Here is a 21188-nt window from a genome sequence, read left to right as displayed (position 1 = left end):
CCACCACCATGTCATTGTCACTGCAGTGCAGAGAATGATCCACCACCTAAGAGTTAACATACTTTGGCCATATACTGCATATACTGTTACCTTAACTGTATATTGTTTGGAGTTTAAGTTATTTTGTCCACATGCTGAATGTTTGATAGTTTTGTATTTAATATTGTAGCATTAGTTGGGGCTCACATAGACATTTATTAGATGTATCCTAAAAAAACCTGAATAGTACAATATAATCCATATTGACAATATGCTTGTTTCTGTGTTTGTAGTCATAAGCCTACTTGTAAGTGCTGTGATTTTAGTGGATTCTCAGGCACAGGCTCAGCCCATATTGGAGTAAAAACAAATGTAAGTTTAGACACACACTCACACTCATAGAGGCAGAACAATGGAAATTCAGACTCAGTAGAGCAGGTTTCCGTGGTGGCTCAGAGATTAAAAGCTACACTGGAAAACGCAGTCGCTCCAGCAGAATGTAAATGCATCATAGGTGGTCTCAAACCTAACCAGCATCCATGAAGATTTTGAAATGTTTCAGGTTCTTCAAGTTTTCTCAAAACACTGTCATTCCTGATTGAAGCAGGGATCATAACTAATCTGGAGAAATCACTTCAGGTAGGAGGCCTTGGAACACTTAATTTTTTATCTATTTAGTATCTGGTTGCTTGTAATAAATGGAAGATGTGCATGCTTAAGGTATATTAAATAAAAGTTGCTTTTGATGTCATCACAGGTATAGAGCAGTGTCAGACCAAGCAGACATGCCATCATTCAAAATATGTGGGATATGTTTATGACCATAAGTAATATTTTCAAAGCAGCAGGCTTTCATGTTCAGTTGCTTACGGATATGGCTTAGTCAGTGTCATATGAAGATGAATACAACCAAATATTGAAATTGTAAACCTGGAGGTAGGTGGGTGACAAACCCATAATCCTGACTACATAATCACAGAATACATAATTTTATATCATGGTAATGGTATATATCAAAATATATGAATGCTATGACAAAAGGGTGTATTAGGAACAGTCTGCTACCTTTTCACCAGTCTGTTCATGTTTAAAGTCATGTTTTAGCTTGTTGTAGGATTTCTATTGGACAAACCATATTGACACAACAGCTTTGGTATGCCTTAATACAATCCCCTTATTGTGTTCAGTTAAAGTCCTGTATGAATGAAATCTCTCCTTTAACCATGCTTACTCATCTCTTTAAAATCTGCCCAGCCTATCTGCTCCAACCAGAACTACGTTAGGTTAGTTTTCAGCACAACTCTAATTATTTATCTATACTGTGATACAAACAGCAGACACATTTGTATCACCAGACAGTAAATATGATCATAATGCCGAGACATCAATATGCTTGGACATTTTTACCATACAAACAGAATTAAGTTTAAGTGAAAGCCAGTGGAAACACCTCTGGAAGCTTTGCATGCACTGTAGTGTCAGATTTCTCATGAAACTTTCTGCTTTTACTATTGAGTTAAAGGTACACACTGGATATTCAAGCTTCTCTGCAGTAATCACAGAATCAGTGCTGTGAATATACTCGTCTTCTCAATTTTTTCATCCAATAGTCTTTTTTGTTAAGCACCAAATAGCTCACTCTACAGCTCTCTAACAACATACTGCAAACAACATGCAAACTTGCTTTACATGGGAAAATAAAAAGTTTATTATCAATTTTGTTAGCTGGGCTTTATGTCAGTGGAGTCAATTTTCATTCCTTAAATTCAGTTTTTACAAAGAAATTCCAGCAGGGGTGGCTCGTTGCGATCGGCCGGGGCACCACCACAGGGCGAAAGGGAAAAAACATTTATATCACAGCTGTGACAGTTCTGGACAGTCTGTCTTGCCTCTGAATATCATAGACCAATCAGCGTCGAGTTGTGTTCCGCACAGTACCGCCTCATATTAAGGCACTTTTTTTCGAACAGTGGGCACTGCAATACAATCTGAATGGGTTTCGGGAGGGCTCGCACCTACGTGCTTGCGTCACACGTAACCTGGTGTCGCGATCTCGTCACCATGACTACCATTACCTCAGTTCGGAGCAACTCTATCGTGTTATTAAGGAAAATGCCATTCAGTCGTCGTAGTAATCAGGATAAATGAGCAATTAAAGAATTAGGGCCACCCAGACCTAATTTAAACATCAAGTATCTACAAAGGGGGGGGGGATCATATAAGTTACAAGTAAATTACAAGTAGGTAATGTAATTTTTAAATAGTGAATTGTGATTGCACTTGTGATTGTACAGTATCTCCCCAATTGTTTAATTGTACTTCTTTATTCATTACACATCAGCCCTGTTGCCAATCTTTATTCTGGATCTGCTGCACCTAAAATAAAATAATATCTGATGAAGACTAAATTAAATTGTAAGTGTGAAGGAATTTTTCCATCCAATAGTCTTTTTTGTTAAGCAGCATTTAGCACCAAAAAGCTCACTCTACAGCTCTCATTCAACATACTGTATTTTGCATTTATCACGCATGCGTCAGGAAGAATGTGTCTTTGGTGTCAAATTGATGTGTTTCCCCACAGATATTTGGTGGGTCCCAAGTTTGTAATATTTTTATGATCTATTACACTAGCCTAACACCACTGAGATTCAGGTTAGAATCTTAGCAGTGTTATCTGTCAGGTCCTGGGTTAGAACCCCAGGTGGGGCGGTCCGGCGGTCTTTCTGTGTGCAGTTTGCATGTTCTCCCCGTGTCCATGTGGGTTTCTTCCCACAGTCCAAAGACATGCAAGTAAGGTCAATTGGAGACACTAAATCATCCATGACTGTGTTCGATATAACCTTGTAGGAACTGATGAATCTTGTGTAACGAGTAACTACCGTTTCCTGTCATGAATGTAACCAAAGTGTAAAACATGACGTTAAAATCCTAATAAACAAACAAACATCTGTCAGCTGCTCATCTACACAGACATGACTGGCTTTGTTTAGAGAGAAATGGTCTGCAAAAATCCCTGCAATCAATTGGTGCCATGTCTACAATACTCCTGCTTTGTGTTTCCATGTAGAACCAGACCCACCATGACCTTTAGCACGATGAAGAGGTTGATGAAAACTCCATTCACAAGTGTATGCAAACTTCTGATTTTTTTGAGTTCAGTGGTTTGCAGTGTCATTCAAAATACAGCCAGTGTTTTCTGAACACTTCATGACTTGAACACAAACGTAGGGGCTATTTCTGGAAAAACATGTTTTCCAAGCAAATAAAAGATGCAAACTTGCTTGGTTAGGAATATGGGGGGAAAGTGTTTTTGACCATGTTATTCATTCATTCATTCATTCATTCATTGTCTTTATTCCTTAAATTCAGCTTTTACAAAGAAATCCCAGACAAAGCATAAATGAAATCTGAGGGAAAACATAACAAGTAGCTAGAAAAGAGATTTATGGACATCAAGTATCATGTGTAGGGGCTGCTGCAGGGTTTTGAATAACATTTGAATTAGGATGAGGGCAGAGCAAGGTTAAAATGGGTCCAAATGCTGAAAAAGCTTTAAGAAATGTAATAATAAATAATGAGCTAAAAATTATTAGATAAAACGTAATTTGTAGACGGATTGCTCTAGGAGACTTTACTAAGAGAGAATGGCTGATGCCCAGCCCTCTATTTTCTAACTACAGTTTTATGCAAAACTTGCCCAACGGCCAAATTACACTTTACATTTGTAATTACAATTTAGTTGTTCTTTGAAGGTAACAGAAGGAAAACAACCAACAAACTAAATACAGATTACATGTGTCTGCAAGAAGTTTCACAGGTTTTCCTCCTGCCTGGATTTTCCCTGTTTACTCCAGTAAAAGGTGGAATAGCTGCTCTAATTCGTCCCTATGTATGTGAGAGAGAGTAAATGTGTATGTGTGGTAGTCTGCTAAGAGGAAATTGGCACATAATTACATTTAGCTGAGGCTTTTACTCAAAGCAATTGTGACAGTTTACACTACAAGCAATTGAAGGGTTAAGGGCCGTGCTCAAGGGACCAACAGTAGCAACCTGGCAGATGTACTGGGTCTAAACCAGCAATCCTCCAAATAATAGTCAGTACCCACAACAGACTTTGTGAAAATCATTTTTAGAAGAGTACAGGCTGTTATAGTTAAGAAGGTGGGGCAACTCTATGTTAATGCACATGATTTGGCAATAGGGTGTCCAGAAAGCTCCTGCTCAGGTGTTAAAACCACCTCCTTGTCTACACTGTCCATTTTATCAGCTCCACTTACCATATAGAAGTTCCACAATTACTGACTGTTATCCATCTGTTTTTCTACATACCTTATTAACCTGCTTTCACCCTGTTCTCCAGTGGTCAGGACCCCCAAAGGGCCACCACAGTGCAAGTATTATTTAGGTGGTGGATGATCTTAGCACTGCAGTGACAATGACATGGTGGTGGTGTGTTAGTGTGTGTTGAGTAAGAATGACCCACCACCCAAATAATACCGACTCTGTAGTGGTCCTGGAAGAGTCCTGACCATTGAAGAACAGCATGCAAGGGGACTAACAAAGCATGCAGAGAAACAGATGGACTACAGTCAGTAATTGTAGAACTACAGAGTGCTCCTATAAGGTAAGTGGAGCTGATAAAATGGACAGTGAGTGTAGAAACAAGGAGGTGGTTTCAATGTTATGGCTGATCAGTGTATATGTGTATAAATTATGATATTTAAATTAATTGTAGCAATGTTCTTAGGCCATAATAACAATAACAACAACACTACTACTACTATTACTACCACTACTACTACTAATAATAATAATTAAATATACCTCATGTTTTACCACATTTTTTTATGGTTTAATATGAACTGTACAGAAGTTCTTTGGTCTTCCAATGCCTCTCCCTGAGTCACAGACTGTGGGTGTAACAATGACTTTGATGACATAAAACATGCCTTATTACTCAGCATGTTTGTTTTGCAAACATGTTGCCCTCTCCCACATAATTATCCATGTGAAACCTGCTTTTTGGTTTCTTCTGACTGGTTTATATTCAAACGTCTTTATTTTATCAGACCATGTATGCAGTTTATGTACACATGTACAGTGGACCCTTGACTTACGAATTAATCCGTGCAAGACCTCCCAAACCACCCCCTTACCTAACCCTTCTAATGTCTTAAATTGTATTTTCCCTTAATCTTAAATTAAAGAATAGACATTCCTGTACATAAAAAAACACACATCACATTTCAGTACAATACGTATGCTGTACCGTACACCACAATAAATTTCCTTCTCTTTTTTTAAAAAGGTATCTACCAGAAACACCAATAACTCTCATATTTCTCTATTATTTCCTTCTTTATTTCAATAGTGTTGTATTTTGTAGGTGTAATTACACGAAAGAATGAATACTTTACCCAGCGACTTCCTTCTTCTCTCTCACTCAAAAACACCGAAAAAAACATTGTCCGCTGTCCAAATGTTCGCTCACTGTATATATATATACAGTATATATATATATATATATATATATAGAGAGAGAGAGAGAGAGAGAGAGACGGTCATAGTCAACTTGTTCGTGACGTCACATGTTTCGCGAATTTCGGTTCGTAATCCGAAATTTGTTCGTATGTTAAGTTAAAAAAGATCATTCCTAAACCAAAATGATCGTATGGTAAACCGTTCGTAACTCAAGGGTCTACTGTACATGTTACTAAGTATTTAGAACCATGGGAGTTTGTTTGCAAACTGTTCCTATGCTGAAAGGAAATTTGTACAGATAGTCATGTGTTTCAAAAACCACCAATTAATAAAAAAGCTGCTAGATCTGGTTAAAACTGACCATAGGCAAGCATAGATCTAATGGCTGACTAAGAAATAAGACCCTGTTTAAAAATCTATATTTGACTTTTAGGTAACACTTTACAATACGGGTACATAACTAAGCATATACTAACACTTAACTACCAGTTTATTAACAATGAGTTAATACATCAACTAATAATTAGTGCATCATTAATTAATGATGAATTAATGATATGTATACATTAACAAATTAATGAGTGACATATGAATAGCCATTAATAAAGCCATCTGTTAACTATTAACATATTATTAAGTAATGCTGTTAACTAATTAATTACTTACTGTATTAATTAACATTCTTTCAGTAATGCACAATAAATTGTATATGCAGAGACTATTTAAATTAGACACTGTTTATATATCATCTTTATATATACATGTATATAGGTCAAATTATATACCTGTAGTTATCAGGTCTTGAACAACAGTTGTAGTTGGTGTTTTTGAGAAGGTAAATGGAATCCGTATTCCATAGTTTTCTTGTCCTATATGTTTCACACACAACACTGAATAAAGCTGGGAAATGCATGGGAAAAAAATTGACATTTCTATTATACATAACCCATCACTGACCAACTATTTTTTGGATGGTAGACCATTCTGAACACACCTGTGGCCTATCCTGGTAGTGACATGTTAATGTATGTTGCAACGACATGAATGTTTCTGGCAAAACAGCATTGCTGAGATGTTGTAGTGTACACTTACCTGCCATTTTATTAGCCATATCTACCTTGCAGCTGCACCTTGCTGTTGTGCTATAGTTAGAGACTATAGCCCATCCATTGTTGACTGGATATTTTGGTTTGGTGCACTGTTTCATGATTCAAATTTCAATTTTTAAATTAACTATCCACTTATTAATTAATTACATATTTACACATCATTAGTTAATGTATCTATGCATCACGAAATTTGTCTACATTCAGCATGAATTCATGATGATGTGCCCCACTAAGTAAAGTCATGACATACATATACATTTACTAGTCATATGTATATATTAATAAATCATTAATTAAGTATGAGTAACTTAAAAATTTGTGAAATGCCTGCTAATAAGTTGCATATCTTTTTAAGTCCATCTACTAAAATGCACAACTTCCAAATGTTTCTTGCTACATAAAATATGAGATCATAAGAAACAAACTAAGCAAATCAGCATGACAGACTATGTTTTACTTTATTGTCTTTAGCATATACTTATACTTATAACATATACAATTATACAAAAACATCTTTACACTGTAAAATGTGATAAGTTGATCTTACTTAAAGAAATCCAGGAAACCGGTTGCACTGAAAAAGTTAAATAAATAAACACTTATTTTCAAGTCATGGTTACTTAATGTCTACCATTAAAGTCTACTTAAGACAGTCTTATTTACTCAATTTAATTCAGTAGTTCCTACTTTAAACAGAATATACATGTAACATGTAAATAACATTAAAGAGTTATTATTAATTACACAAATAAAACATCCACATTTAAGACAATCAAAATATTACTTAATTTGGCACAGTTTAACAAGCACAAATGTTCGATCATGTTTAATGTATCTGTCCACAAGTCAAGCAAATAGCTTGAGTGTGACTTGCAATGCCATCCATAATGATATTACATTCCAGTATGATACCAGTGCTGGATGGCTCAAGGTGCAGGGTATTTGGACCTGGTTGCTGGCTGTCTTCAGGTATAACAGTTATTATCCCAACAGGAGTCTGCAAGAAATCTGTAACAGCATCTGAATCCTGCAGACAAAAATACTGTAAAGGATCTGGATAATCTAGGGCAGATGGAATGATTTAGTCATTTATACATATGCATGTTTACAGTACAGTGAAATTATTTATTCGCATTATTGTGTCTCTGATGTTTGTAGACTTGTTGCAGTATGTGCATAGAGTAAAATTTGAAGTATATTTAGCTGACTTAAAATGTTGCCGACCTGGCAACCAGTAAATATAACCATAATCACAAAGCACAGCCAGCCGTTCTCTTATTGTGTATAGCGAGTCTGTCAGACTAAAGCAACACATAAATAAAATCAGAATTGTAGCAGTGCAGAGATTAGTGATTAGTAATGAATCACATTTCATGAACTAATTCATACTATCGTCTGACTAGGGAAACAGTAACTACACTAACTACATTTTAAATAAACACATCAAATTATCACCTCAAATCAATAAAAATGAGCCAGGTCAACAATTTTGTCAAAAATGTCTTGTTCTGTTGAGGCTGTGTGACATGTCAGCTAGCAAGCTAGCTGCGCTAATTGTTTAATGTTCGAATTTTAATTACTGGCAGTTATTGCTTTAGACAAAATAAATTGGCATATGAAACGCAGTTGCGAAACAACTAAGAAATGTTACTAAGTTAAATTACTTACCTACTCAGAAAAAGTTACGCTTCTAATGAGTGAGTCCTCCGTCTGGAAAGTTCTGCTGCTTTGCTTCTTTGCACATGCGCACTGAAACGCGTGTACTTTACTTAAACATTTCTAGTTTTAAAAGTTTTTCATACAAAATTATTACATTACTTAAATTACATGTGTATGTGTGTATATATATATATATATATATATATATATATATATACATTAACATGTCACTACCAGGATAGGCCACAGGTGTGTTCAGAATGGTCTACCATCCAAAAAATAGTTGGTCAGTGATGGGTTATGTATAATAGAAATGTCAATTTTTTTTCCATGCATTTCCCAGCTTTATTCAGTGTTGTGTGTGAAACATATAGGACAAGAAAACTGTGGAATACGGATTCCATTTACCTTCTCAAAAACACCAACTACAACGGTTCAAGACCTGATAACTACAGGTATATAATTTGACCTATATACATGTATATATAAAGATGATATATAAACAGTGTCTAATTTAAATAGTCTCTGCATATACAATTTATTGTGCATTACTGAAAGAATGTTAATTAATACAGTAAGTAATTAATTAGTTAACAGCATTACTTAATAATATGTTAATAGTTAACAGATGGCTTTATTAATGGCTATTCATATGTCACTCATTAATTTGTTAATGTATACATATCATTAATTCATCATTAATTAATGATGCACTAATTATTAGTTGATGTATCAACTCATTGTTAATAAACTGGTAGTTAAGTGTTAGTATATGCTTAGTTATGTACCCGTATTGTAAAGTGTTACCCTTTCAACATACCTGGACTGCAGGTTGCTTTGTATACACACTCTCTGTATACAAAGTCACATTTCCACTGTCTTTTCACATGAGCTCAGGCCCACAGACCTCAGACTTTTTTGCATAGAACTGATGGCTTTCTCTTTGTGTAAAATAGTTTTAGGTTGCACTTTTTCATGACTTTGTGTAAAGTGACTATGGTTTTCTGAAGTACTTCTGAAACCATGTGTCTATGTTACAGTAGCATGATGGTTTCTCATGCAATGCTGTCTGAAAGCTCAAGGGTCACGCACATTCAACAGTGTATTTAAGCTTCGCCTTTCATGGATTGAGGTGGTGAAAGACTAAATTATTTGCAATCTTGCATTGAACTGATCAGCATTTTTTTTTTTTTTATAGAACACATTTGAAATTCAGTATTTGCTGATCTTAAACCTCCAAGATTTCGACATTTATTCTGAAAAACAATGTACTAACAAAAATCTGTACACTTATTAATTCATCTGTAAATTTAATAAGATTGACACTTTTTTGTTTTGAAGTAATCTCAAGAAGCTCCATGTGCCTTTCGTGAACAAATAGTAACATAACAAAGTTGCCCTTCTGGTAGCATTTGGTGCATAGGCCATTACTAAAAAAATGAACCAAAGTTACTGATTGATAGTGGGTTTTCACATGATCTAGCAAAAAGGATAAGTGTCCATATATCAGGTGGACCACTATCTTTTGATGCTGAGAGGAGGCACAAATACTACTCCTCCCACTTAAAAGATTCCAGTAAGTGGAGTCACCTGCTGCTGAGAGGATACAAAGTGATTTGCCAACCTATCTGAAGTAACACTCTTGAGATTTTATGGTTTTTGAGCTCACACTGTTGGATGTATTGTGTTTTATTGTTGAAGTGATGCCTTGTGAAAACTCTTCAGTCCTATGTCCCAGAGAACCCGCGATCTCCTTTTTCATAGTCATTCGAACATTCTTCCTCCCTTCCCCCAGTTCACTTGTTCACTGAACAAATCTCACTAGAGCATCACAGTTGTACACTGGTAGACATTGCTTCTTTATTGTGCATACATGCATTCTTTGCCTGCAGGGTCATGGCATATTAAGTTTGCAGTGATTTCCAGGCGTCCCAAGCAGTTAAAGTGTATGAAGCTTCTGCACAAGGAATTACAAGTTTCATGACCTTTACAGAGACAGGATATGGATGGGTGGACAACCCAGAAAGGACAGCTCACTTGATGGATTTTCAAGAAGCAATTTGCAATGACGAATTTGTACTTTTTCATTTAGAAACCCTTTCTGCAATTTTGCTTTTTCACTTGTGATGGTTCTTATGACATCACCTCTTAAAAAGAATTCCTGTACCTGCTTTTGAAACTTGCTTTGTGTTGATTGATATTCTTCTCTTTGAAAACACAGTTAATTTTGTGTCCTCTTGCCAAACCGCTTTTTTCTTTTTCTTTTTTTTTTATTATCTATTTTTTCTCACCTTTTCCCCCCAACTTTTATCCTCATTCTAATCGTGTCCAATTACCCTGAATGCGTCCTCTATACTGATTCGACCCCTTTTTGCTGCTGACTGAGGACGCCACTCAACTGACTTGCGCCCCCTCCGGCACGCAATCAGTACAGCCTGCATTTTTCACCTGCACGAGCCGAGTTCATACACCGAGAGACACTGTGCACGGAGGGTCACACCCCCCTCAATGTTATTCCTCAGCCCTGTGCAGGCACCGTCAGTCAACCAGTAGGGGCCGCAGTTGTACCAGTTATGAGGACCTATGCTCCGACTCTACCCCTAAGCCCATGAACAACAGCCAAACGTTGTTCATACTGCCGCCCAACCCAGTCGGAAAGGTAGAGCTGAGTTTCGATATGATGCATCTAGAAACCCAACTCTGGTGAGCTAGCGTACTTTACAGCTGCGCCACCTGAGCGGCTATGCCAAACCGCTTTCTTGAAAAACCAATTGAGGACTGTTTTTTTCTGTAGTTTGTAATTTTCAATCCTTCCTGATGCACTTCTGGGTTCTGGGCTTAATTCCCGGTCCGCATGTTCTCCCTGTGTCTGCGTGGGTTCCCTCCGGGAGCTTCGGTTTTCTCCCACAGTCCAAAGACATGCAGTCAGGTTAACTGGAGATACTAAGTCCCTCTAGGTATGAATGTGTGTATCTTTGTTTGCCCAGTGATAGACTGGCTACCTGTCAGGGGTGTTTTCTGCCTTTCGCCTAGCTAACTGTATCCACTGTGACCCTGAAAAGGATAAACTGGTGGTAAAACAAACAATAAATGAATGAATTCCTGACACAATTCCTGATATCATCTGACGCACTCTCTCTTTGTTAGTGTCATAGTACTTTTGTCTGATTTCTTAGCAGCACATTATGAAAAAAGAGAGTTCTTGGAACCTATATAGAGACTTTATGTCTTCTTTTTCAGCAATATCTTCATTTTTTTAATTTCTTTGTATGAATTGTTGTTCTCCCTTTTTATTTTTTAGTCCTAACGTTTGTCTGCAAGAAAAAAAAAACTGTTCCCTATTTTAATTTAAATATTTTTCAACTATTTGAAATATAGACGGTTAACTTAGAGGCACACTTATTCTTAACATGATTTATTTTTCAAAAAACGTATTAGTAGGTGCTCCATGCAAAAAGTAATTTAACATCTTGTTGCATACTATTATGTTGACAAATTTGGAAAAAGAGCTACCTTGTTTTTAATGTACCAATGACTTGGTTAAGGTTACTTTACTTTAAAATAATAATAATTCATGGACTTACGCACTCATCTAACCTAGATATTTGTGGTTCAGTGTCTGGTGCCTTTTTGCTTTGCACCTCTGCTTTTACCTTTGCTCTTTTTCACCCAGAGCAGACCTGCATTTCTTCTTTTGTGCCACCTATATGTCTTTTTACAAACTTTCTGCCCTCTTTATAGAGCTGGCATCTCGCCATATCCTGCATTGCTGTTCTGCATCTACCAATCTACCAAAAAACTAAAATGTTTCCTTAACCTGGAACGATATACCACAAATATTATTAATACACCAAAATAGTGAATCAATAATAAATGTAAAACAATGCAAAATTCTTAAATGTAATCGGGAACATTTTAAGCTGATACACATCATTAACTCTGTTATTACTGAATTGTTAAAACCAATAACAGAGTTGACTGTAACAGAGTTGACATTTCCCACCATTTTGGGTGGCACGGCAGCTCAGTGCCTCACAGCAAGAAGGTCCTGGGTTCGATTCCCAGGTGTGGAGTTTGCGTGTTCTCCCCGTGTCTGCCTGGGGTTACTTCGGGAGCTCTGGTTTTCTCCCACAGTCCAAAGACATGCAAGTGAGGTTAATTGGAGATATGAAATTGTCCATGACTGTGTTTGACATTAAAAAATTGAACTTGTGTAACGAGTCACAGGTCACATGATTTTTAGTCGAACAACTTCAGTAGTTGACCAGAACATTGAGACAGGCACGTCATGTATAGAATGGAAATCATTTACTTAATAATTTACGTATAGACTGTGTCTAAAATATACAACAAACATTAGTATTAGTAAAGGTTTAATATAATTAATATTATTATTCAAACTGATTCAATATTTTTGGGTGGAAAACAACAAAAGGTTTATCTGAGAGATGGGTAATGCACTACCAATTCTAGATTCTCACACAGTCACAGCCCCAGCCACACACACACACATTAGGATTACAGTGCTAGGATAGGGCGCATTCCAGACAGACATATACAAAGCAAGGCTCTCAATGTGACAGCATTATGTGATTATATTTACATTTATCCAAAGTGAGTTAGGGTGAGGTAAAATCCAGAGCAGCCATGAAGCTAGTTAGCACACATTCTAGAAGTGTTTGTGTTTAAGGGCAAAAATATGTCCTATTTTAAGGAATGACTACCATACAGGGGTCATTACACTGTGATACTTGTAAACTTTAATAAAGAAAAGTTTATTTAACTGTTTAACAATGTTGGCAGTTGGGTTGTGATGATTGTGGGGATTAAGAACTCTTGTGTTAGCATAGAGTTAATACTACTGCTGATTGCGGGCACATGATAAATAGTCAAAACACATGCAGGATAGTTTTAGAAAAAGCTGAGAATGCCACAACCACACACACAAACACACACACACACACTCACTCTCTCACACACACACACACCACATACAAACTTATTAAACTTATCTCATTTGTCTTACTAATTTTGGTTATTTTTATAAAACCTGTGGATTAAAAACCCACCTCATTTTGTAGTCTGTCAGGTACACACTGCACAAAGCAAATCAAAATTACAGATATACCTTGTAACTCAACGTCCCCTAAACTCAAAATCTTTGAAACTCAGTGCCCTTCACTGAGAAATGTGTACCCTTAAACTCAACATTTCCCTTAATCTCAATGTGTTCACCTTTTTCAATGCATTTTCTTCCCCTTTAGCACGTCCAATTGCCCGATTGCATCACGCTTCCTCCCCGCCTATGCCGATCCCTGCTCTGATCGAGGAGATCGAAGCTAACCCACGCCCCCTCCGACACGTGGGCAGCAAGCTGTATGCATCTTATCACCCACACATTGACAAGTGTTGTGACACCTAGCGTTGTGTATGGAGAGACACACTCTAAGAGCACTCTTTCCTCATCTCTGTGTAGGCGCCTCTAATCAACCAGCAGAGGTCGTAATTGCACCAGTCTGACAGAGAGAGACCCATATCTGGCTTAGTCCCGCCCATCTGAACTACAGGCCAATCATTGTTCATGTGGGTGCTCAGTCTCAATGTATTCGAGATCCCAGCTCTGGTTGCAGTGTGTGTTTTTACCGCTGCGCCACCTGAGCAGCTCCAATGTGTTCACCTTTTTAAAAAACTTATTTATTTAATTTCAGATTAGCAGTGAACAGCCGTTTTGTTCAGCGCTTCACTTGAGCGGTGCAGTAAGACGTCATCAAAGTGTGAATATAAGACGAATCTGCATTCAAGTGAAATAACTGTCAAATCCACTCTGAAAGCTCCATATGTATCTGTGTTTATCTGGATTTTTTTCTGTTTCACTGTAAAACTTGTGTTATAGCTCGGGGTTCTTAGTAATTGTAAGAATCAGCTTATTTGGAGAGAGTCTAAAATGCTTATCGTTAAAAAAAAATCTGGGCGCCCAGGTGGCACAGCTGAATATTCTGCTGATGCACCAGCACCGAGTTTTTGAACTCCCGGGTTCAAGGCTCGGTGTTGCCACCGGTTGGCTGGGCGCCATCTGGCGGGCATAATTGCCAGTGCCTGCAGCAGATACTAATTGGCCACCGTATCTGCAGGGTGAGGACCGGGACTATATGTGTGGCTGGGTCTTCATGCGCTGCATTTACACGTGTAAAGGAGCCGTGGGCAGCGGCGTGCTCTCCTTGGATTCAAATCTGGAGTCTGTCAGCAGTGGAAGATAAATTGGATGCGCTAAATTTAGAGGAAAAATGGGGAGAAAATGCATAAAAATAATTTTTAAAAAATCTTAATGTGACTTAATGTATTAAAATTATGACAAAGAAACACTAAACCTCTCTTAACTATTACTTCTTATAAGCTCTCTCCACAAATGAAATTCCTTGCCTGTTTTAGTACAGTAAATCATGTTAAGCTTTGTGCAACAGTTATTTATTTTTAACTGTTTTCAGTGTTTTTATATTATATTTGTGTTATTTTCAGTGTATAAGTGTCAAAAACAATCCCATTATTTTACATTAGCCTAAAATATATGCAGTTCCACAGCACCATGGAATGAATTAGCAGGTTTCCCATACATCCTTATGGAAGAAAATACCTTAAAACTCGTTGAGTTGAGTTTTAAGGTACCACTGTAATTCAAAGAACCCAATGATATAGAACCACAAATCTGGAGGAGAATACAAGACAGTCACAATGACACAAAACAAACCTTATAGTGAGAAAATGTGAAACTACAGCCACACAGTGGCAGCTCATGGCCATTTCAGCTAACCAGTTATTTTAGAGGAGCCAGCCATGTTAGACTCTTGTTTTTCAAGTGTTAACCTGTTTTACTCACTGTTTTGTTAGCATTAGGAGGCAAGAAGTGTTTAAAAAAAGTGTAATTTAACAAAATAATCAGTACAACATTATTGTCAAGGCTTTAAGATAACATTCCATAATGGCTCATTAAAAATACCACTCATAATGATTAAAATGATTACATTTTAAGTTCCTAAAGCCCATACAAATTAAATGAGATGAAGTCCTTAAAGGAAATGAGGCTTTTAGCTTTCAACAAAATAAGCAACTAGAACTTACAACAGAAAAAGGTCATTAAGCTTGAATGACCAGTACTACCCTAAAAATGTTTTCTAAGTAAAAATGTCTCCTCATTACTGATCTGTTACAAGTAATAGCAACAACAGAGTTTACATTGTGTTTTAATTTCAAGGACTCAGTTCGTAAAGGCAGTAGGAGCCATTGTTGGTCCGTTGATAAAAAAGTTTCTTTTGTTTTAGTCATTTCATTTACTTTGATTTTTATTTCATTGCAGACAGGATGAACCTGATATATTTGTTTTGTCTCCTCAACTTTTTATTTCATTTTATTTATTAATAAACATCCATTCCTGCATTTCAGGCCTGCAACACATTCCAAAAAAAGTTGGGACAGTAAAGCATTTACCACCTTGTAATATTGCCATTCCTTTTCACCACACTTAAAAGACTGGAATGCTGATTCATCTGACCACAATACACGTTTCACCTGTGAGATGGTCCAACCTAGATGCTCCAGAGCCCAGAGAAGTCGACGCCGCTCCTGGACATGGTTACCATAAGGCTTCTTTTTTGCACAGTAAAGTTTTAAGTGGCATTTGTGCATGTAACTCTGTATTGTAGTGCTTGACAAAGGTTTATCAAAGTAATCCCTCACCCATGTGGTTATATCAGCTATTGTTAAATGGCGGTTCTAGATGCAGTGCCGTCTGAGGGATCGAAGATCACGGGTGTTCAGCTTAAGCTTGCGCCCTTGGCCTTTACTCACTGAAATTCCTCCCAATTCCTTGAATGGTTTAATGATATTATGCTTTGTAGAGGGAGAAATATGCAAATCCCTTCCAATCTTTCTTTGAGGTACATTGTTTTTAAACATTTTAATAATTTTCACACACATTTGTTGACTGGAGATCCTCTGATCATATTTGCTCATCAAAGACTCAGCCTTTCCTGGATGCTGCTTTTGTACCAAACTATAATTACAATCACCTGTTGACATCACCTGTTTGGAATCACATCATTATTTAGTTGTTTTTTTACCTCATTACTAACCCTAAACAGCCCCATCTCAACTTTTTTGGAATGTGTTGCAGGCCTGAAATGCAGGAATGGAGGTATATTAACAAATGAAATGAAGCTGAGCAGAAAAAACATGAAATATTTTGGGTTCAAACTGTCTGCAATCAAATAAAAGTCAAAGTAAATGTAAGGAACATGCTGTCCCAACTTTTTCTGATCTGGGGTTGTAAGTAGCTTTAGATAGAAGTGTCCACTGTATGGCCAAAATTAAAAAGAAAATGAACTTTTATTAACTTTTTAACAAACTTTTCTCTTAACTGTTACATTGTACACCAAGTATGGCTTATGTAGTCGGTAGCACTGTTTATAAGTTACACAAGCGAATATAGTTATGTGCAAAAGTTTGGGTACCCTTTGGTCAGATTATGTATTTTATTTTAAAAATTAAAGAAATAAACACAAAAATGAAAAGGTCAACTACAGTGGGGCCAAAAAGTATTTAGTCAGCCACTGATTGTGCAAGTTCTCCTACTTAGAAAGATGAGAGAGGTCTGTAATTTTCATCATAGGTACACTTCAACTATGAGAGACAAAATGAGAAAAAAAAAATACAGGAAATCACATTGTAGGATTTTTAAAGAATTTATTTGTAAATTATGGTGGAAAATAAGTATTTGGTCAATAACAAAAGTTCAACTCAATACTTTGTAACATAACCTTTGTTGGCAATGACAGAGGTCAAACGTTTCCTGTAAGTCTTCACCAGGTTTGCACACACTGTAGCTGGTATTTTGGCCCATTCCTCCATGCAGATCTCCTCTAGAGCAGTGATGTTTTGGGGCTGTCGCTGGGCAACACGGACTTTCAACTCCCTCCACAAATTTTCTATGGGGTTGAGGTCTGGAGACTGGCTAGGCCACTCCAGGACCTTGAAATGCTCTTTGCGGAGCCACTCCTTCGTTGCCCGAGCGGTGTGTTTGGGATCATTGTCATGCTGGAAGACCCAGCCACGTTTCATCTTCAATGCTCTCACTGATGGAAGGAGGTTTTGGCTTAAAATCTCACGATACATGGCCCCGTTCATTCTTCCCTTAACACGGATTAGTCGTCCTGTCCCCTTTGCGGAAAAACAGCCCCAAAGCATGATGTTTCCACTCCCATGCTTCACAGTAGGTATGGTGTTCTTGGGATGCAACTCAGCATTCTTCTTCCTCCAAACACGACGAGTTGAGTTTTTACCAAAATGTTCCATTTTGGTTTCATCTGACCACATGATATTCTCCCAATCCTCTTCTGGATCATCCATATGCTCTCTGGCAAACATCAGACGGGCCTGGACATGTACTGGCTTAAGCAGGGGGACACGCCTGGCACTGCAGGATTTAAGTTCTTCTCGGCGTAGTGTGTTACTGATGGTAGCCTTTGTTACTTTGGTCCCAGCTCTCTGCAGGTCATTCATCAGGTCCCTCCGTGTAGTTCTGGGATTTTTGCTCACCGTTCTCATGATCATTTTGACCCCACGGGATGAGATCTTGCGTGGGGCCCCAGATCGAGGGAGATTATCAATGGTCTTGTATGTCTTCCATTTTCTTACAATTGCTCCCACAGTTTATTTATTCACACCAACCTGCTTGCCTATTGTAGATTCACTCTTCCCAGCCTGGTGCAGGTTTCTTCCTGGTGTCCTTCGACAGCTCTTTGGTCTTGGCCATGGTTGAGTTTTGAGTCTGACTGTTTGAGGCTGTGGACAGGTGTCTTTTATACAGATAACGAGGTCAAACAGGTGCCATTAATACAGGTAACGAGTGGAGAACAGAAGAGCTTCTTAAAGAAGTTGTTACAGGTCTGTGAGAGCCAGAAATCTTGCTTGTTTGTGTTTGACCAAATACTTATTTTCCACCATAATTTACAAATAAATTCTTTAAAAATCCTACAATGTGATTTCCTGAATTTTTTTTTCTCATTTTGTCTCTCATAGTTGAAGTGTACCTATGATGAAAATTACAGACCTCTCTCATCTTTCTAAGTAGGAGAACTTGCACAATCAGTGGCTGACTAAATACTTTTTGGGCCCACTGTTTGTGAAATCATAATTTTCTACAAATGTTTATGAAGCTAATATATTTTTTCATTCCGTGTTCCTGGACTAACTTATTATTTATATTTTATTTTTCATTAACAGGCTTTCAGAAATCAGACCAGAGACTGTACAAAACATGTCTCATCACCGGTCCAGACTGGGTGCACAAAAGCTCATAGTGGGGATGCTTTTGACCTGTATCACTATGATGTTTTATGGCTTTTCCACACCCACACTCCAAGACAACACACAGAGGTTAGTACTTCATGCATGTTAAGAAAGTTGCCTGAAATCAAATGACAACTAATACTTGAATGGTATGAAAACTTAAATATAGGGTTATTAATGGCACAGATGTATCATGTTTGCCCTGTTGCTTGTACAACAGGAGTTTGATATCTGAAAATGCCATATGCATCCATGGCTGTCAGACTAAAAGAGCATAATTGGCCCGCAGTGGCACTCAATTATTAATTTGTTTATTTAATCAGCTAACCACTCAGTTAACACTGCAGTGATAAACACATTCTTTATATATCTGAATGCCATTATTAGTTCAGATTTCTTAATCCCAGATAGGTTAGGACACAATGTGAAATGCAAATAAATTGTTAAACCCATTTTATCTACATTAAATTCAATAGTACTATACAAACATATTTTATGTTTACATTTTTTATTTTACCAGTGGTTTCTCCTGGTCAGAGTCACAGTGGGATCACATTACAGACTTCTTCTAAGGATACTTTTTTTCTAAAATACTTAAAAAAGCATTGTGTTTTTATACTTTTCACATTTAGCATTTTATGTACTATGTATTTTATGTCCCAACTTTTTTGGAATTCAGTTTTGTATTTTTATCACAAATATTATTCATTTACAGCATTAAGCAGAGCGTTTTATCTAAAGTGAATTATAATTACAAGCAATTGAGGGTTAAGGGCCTTATTTATGGGCCCCTTAAATTAGCAACCTTTAGGTCACTAGTTCAGAATTTCATACCAACTGGGCACAATCCATGCCTGTTTAAACTCGTTTAATCAGTTGGTCTTTAAACAAGTAATAAGTTGTATCAGGTGTAGCTCCTGCCTGTTTGTTATAAAGCCCTGCTGGCACTTTGTAAATATGATGGATTAATATATGATATCATGACTAATAAAGCGTCTCAGAACAAGAAAGCAATGAACAAAAGGATTGCAAGAATAACCAGGGCATTAAGCAGAGTTATTTTCAGATGTCGGGGCACTTCATCATGTGTTATCTTGATCACACTATTATTAAAACTGTGGCCGCTGGTTAGCACCTGCAAGCTTATCGCAACTGAGTCTTTTCTATGGCTGTGTAATAAGTCATAAGCTGTTTAATATACTATATAAACATAACCAGTAATCCTAAAATCCTGTGATTTTTTTCTCTTATGTGTCATCAGACTTCTCATGCCAGATCCATGTACAAACCAAACCCTTACAGTGCAAGAGAAGGAAGCCTCTTTGAGCACAGGTTTAACAAAGCATTGTATCCCAAAAGTAAACCTCATGTTCTTGAAGACACACAAGGCAGCAAGCAGCACTATCCTAAATATTCTCCTGCGTTTCGGGGAGAAGAACGGCCTGAAATTTGCCCTCCCCCACGGTCGCAATGATTTCTCTTACCCATCTCCATTTCTTCGCACGCATGTGAAGGACTACAGGCCTGGTGCATGCTACAACATCATTTGCAACCACATGAGGTTCAATGCACATGAGGTTGAAGCGCTTCTTCCAGAGGATGCCTTCTTCTTCACTATCCTTAGAGACCCTGCTATGGTTTTCCAGTCTTCATTCCATTACTATAATAGGGTTGTGCCCTTGACATGGGGAATCCATGGTGAGGATAAACTGACAGCCTTTTTAAATTCTCCCAAGCGCTACTTCACCCCAAATGGATTTAACTCCTTTTATTTAAAGAACTTACAGTTTTTTGACCTAGGCTATGATAACACATTGGAGCCAGAAGAACCTGAGGTGGAAAGTGCCATCTCGGACATATCAAAACGCTTTCATCTCATTCTGATCACTGAACATTTTGAGGAATCCCTAATCCTGCTTAAGGAGGCTCTCTGCTGGAAAATGGATGACCTGCTATTCTTCAATATGAATGCCCGGAGACCTGCCAGCATATCCCAGCTCACGCCTGACCTCAGGGCCAAGGCACGCATGTGGAACGGAGCCGACTGGAAGCTGTACCGCCACTTCAATGCCACACTGTGGGCCAAGGTGGATGCCTACGGCCGGAAGCGGATGGAGAGGGACGTGAAAGAGCTGCACAGATGGAACAGAAAGATGGCAGCTATCTGCATCAGTGGTGGGATGGCCGTGGAGGAGGGGGACATAAGGGATGAAAGCATGAAGCCATGGCAGCCTGTAGGGGAGAGCTCTATTTTAGGATACAATCTGAAGAGCAACATTGAGGAGATATACAGGGAACTCTGCCAAAAGATGCTCACGCCTGAGATTCAGTATCTGTCCGACCTTGGAGCCAATCTGTGGCTCACCAGAATTTGGGGAAGACTCAAAGCAGTTTTAGCATTATAACAAAAATACGGTGTCCAACTTTTTTAATAAAAAAACTTTGAAATTTGGCCTGATGTTTTTTTTGTTGTTGTTGTTTTTATTCAATAGAATAATTTGTAACAAATTTCATGACAAGACTGTGACAAAAATATTGCTTTCTGATTTTTTGAATTCAAAATACTCAGAAATATATAATATATAAAAAATATTCAGAATGCACGACAACGCACAAGTT

At 37.6% G+C, this 21188-nt stretch overlaps 1 protein-coding gene across 1 annotated transcript; it reads left to right on the top strand.

Moving 5' to 3' along the window:
• The first annotated feature begins 600 nt into the window (after nucleotides 1-600).
• On the top strand, nucleotides 601-20986 carry gal3st1b (galactose-3-O-sulfotransferase 1b). The gene is made up of 3 exons (XM_063014439.1): nucleotides 601-618; nucleotides 18504-18656; nucleotides 19831-20986. The coding sequence occupies exons 2-3, from the start codon at nucleotides 18538-18540 to the stop codon at nucleotides 20972-20974; spliced, it is 1263 nt and encodes a 420-aa protein (XP_062870509.1). The 5' UTR covers nucleotides 601-618; nucleotides 18504-18537; the 3' UTR covers nucleotides 20975-20986.
• Nucleotides 20987-21188: the final 202 nt, after the last annotated feature.

The sequence above is a fragment of the Trichomycterus rosablanca genome, chromosome 18 (assembly GCF_030014385.1).
Source record: "Trichomycterus rosablanca isolate fTriRos1 chromosome 18, fTriRos1.hap1, whole genome shotgun sequence".
Taxonomy (NCBI): domain Eukaryota; kingdom Metazoa; phylum Chordata; class Actinopteri; order Siluriformes; family Trichomycteridae; genus Trichomycterus; species Trichomycterus rosablanca.
Note: the sequence above shows the minus strand (reverse complement) of the source record. Positions and strands in the feature narration are given on the sequence as shown.

Excerpts from the sequence above, each read along its gene's own strand:
- gal3st1b (XM_063014439.1), top strand. The coding sequence starts at position 18,538 with ATGTCTCATCACCGGTCCAGACTGGGTGCACAAAAGCTCATAGTGGGG. Across the intron at positions 18,657-19,830 it reads CTCCAAGACAACACACAGAG|ACTTCTCATGCCAGATCCAT; the intron begins GTTAGTACTTCA and ends ATGTGTCATCAG.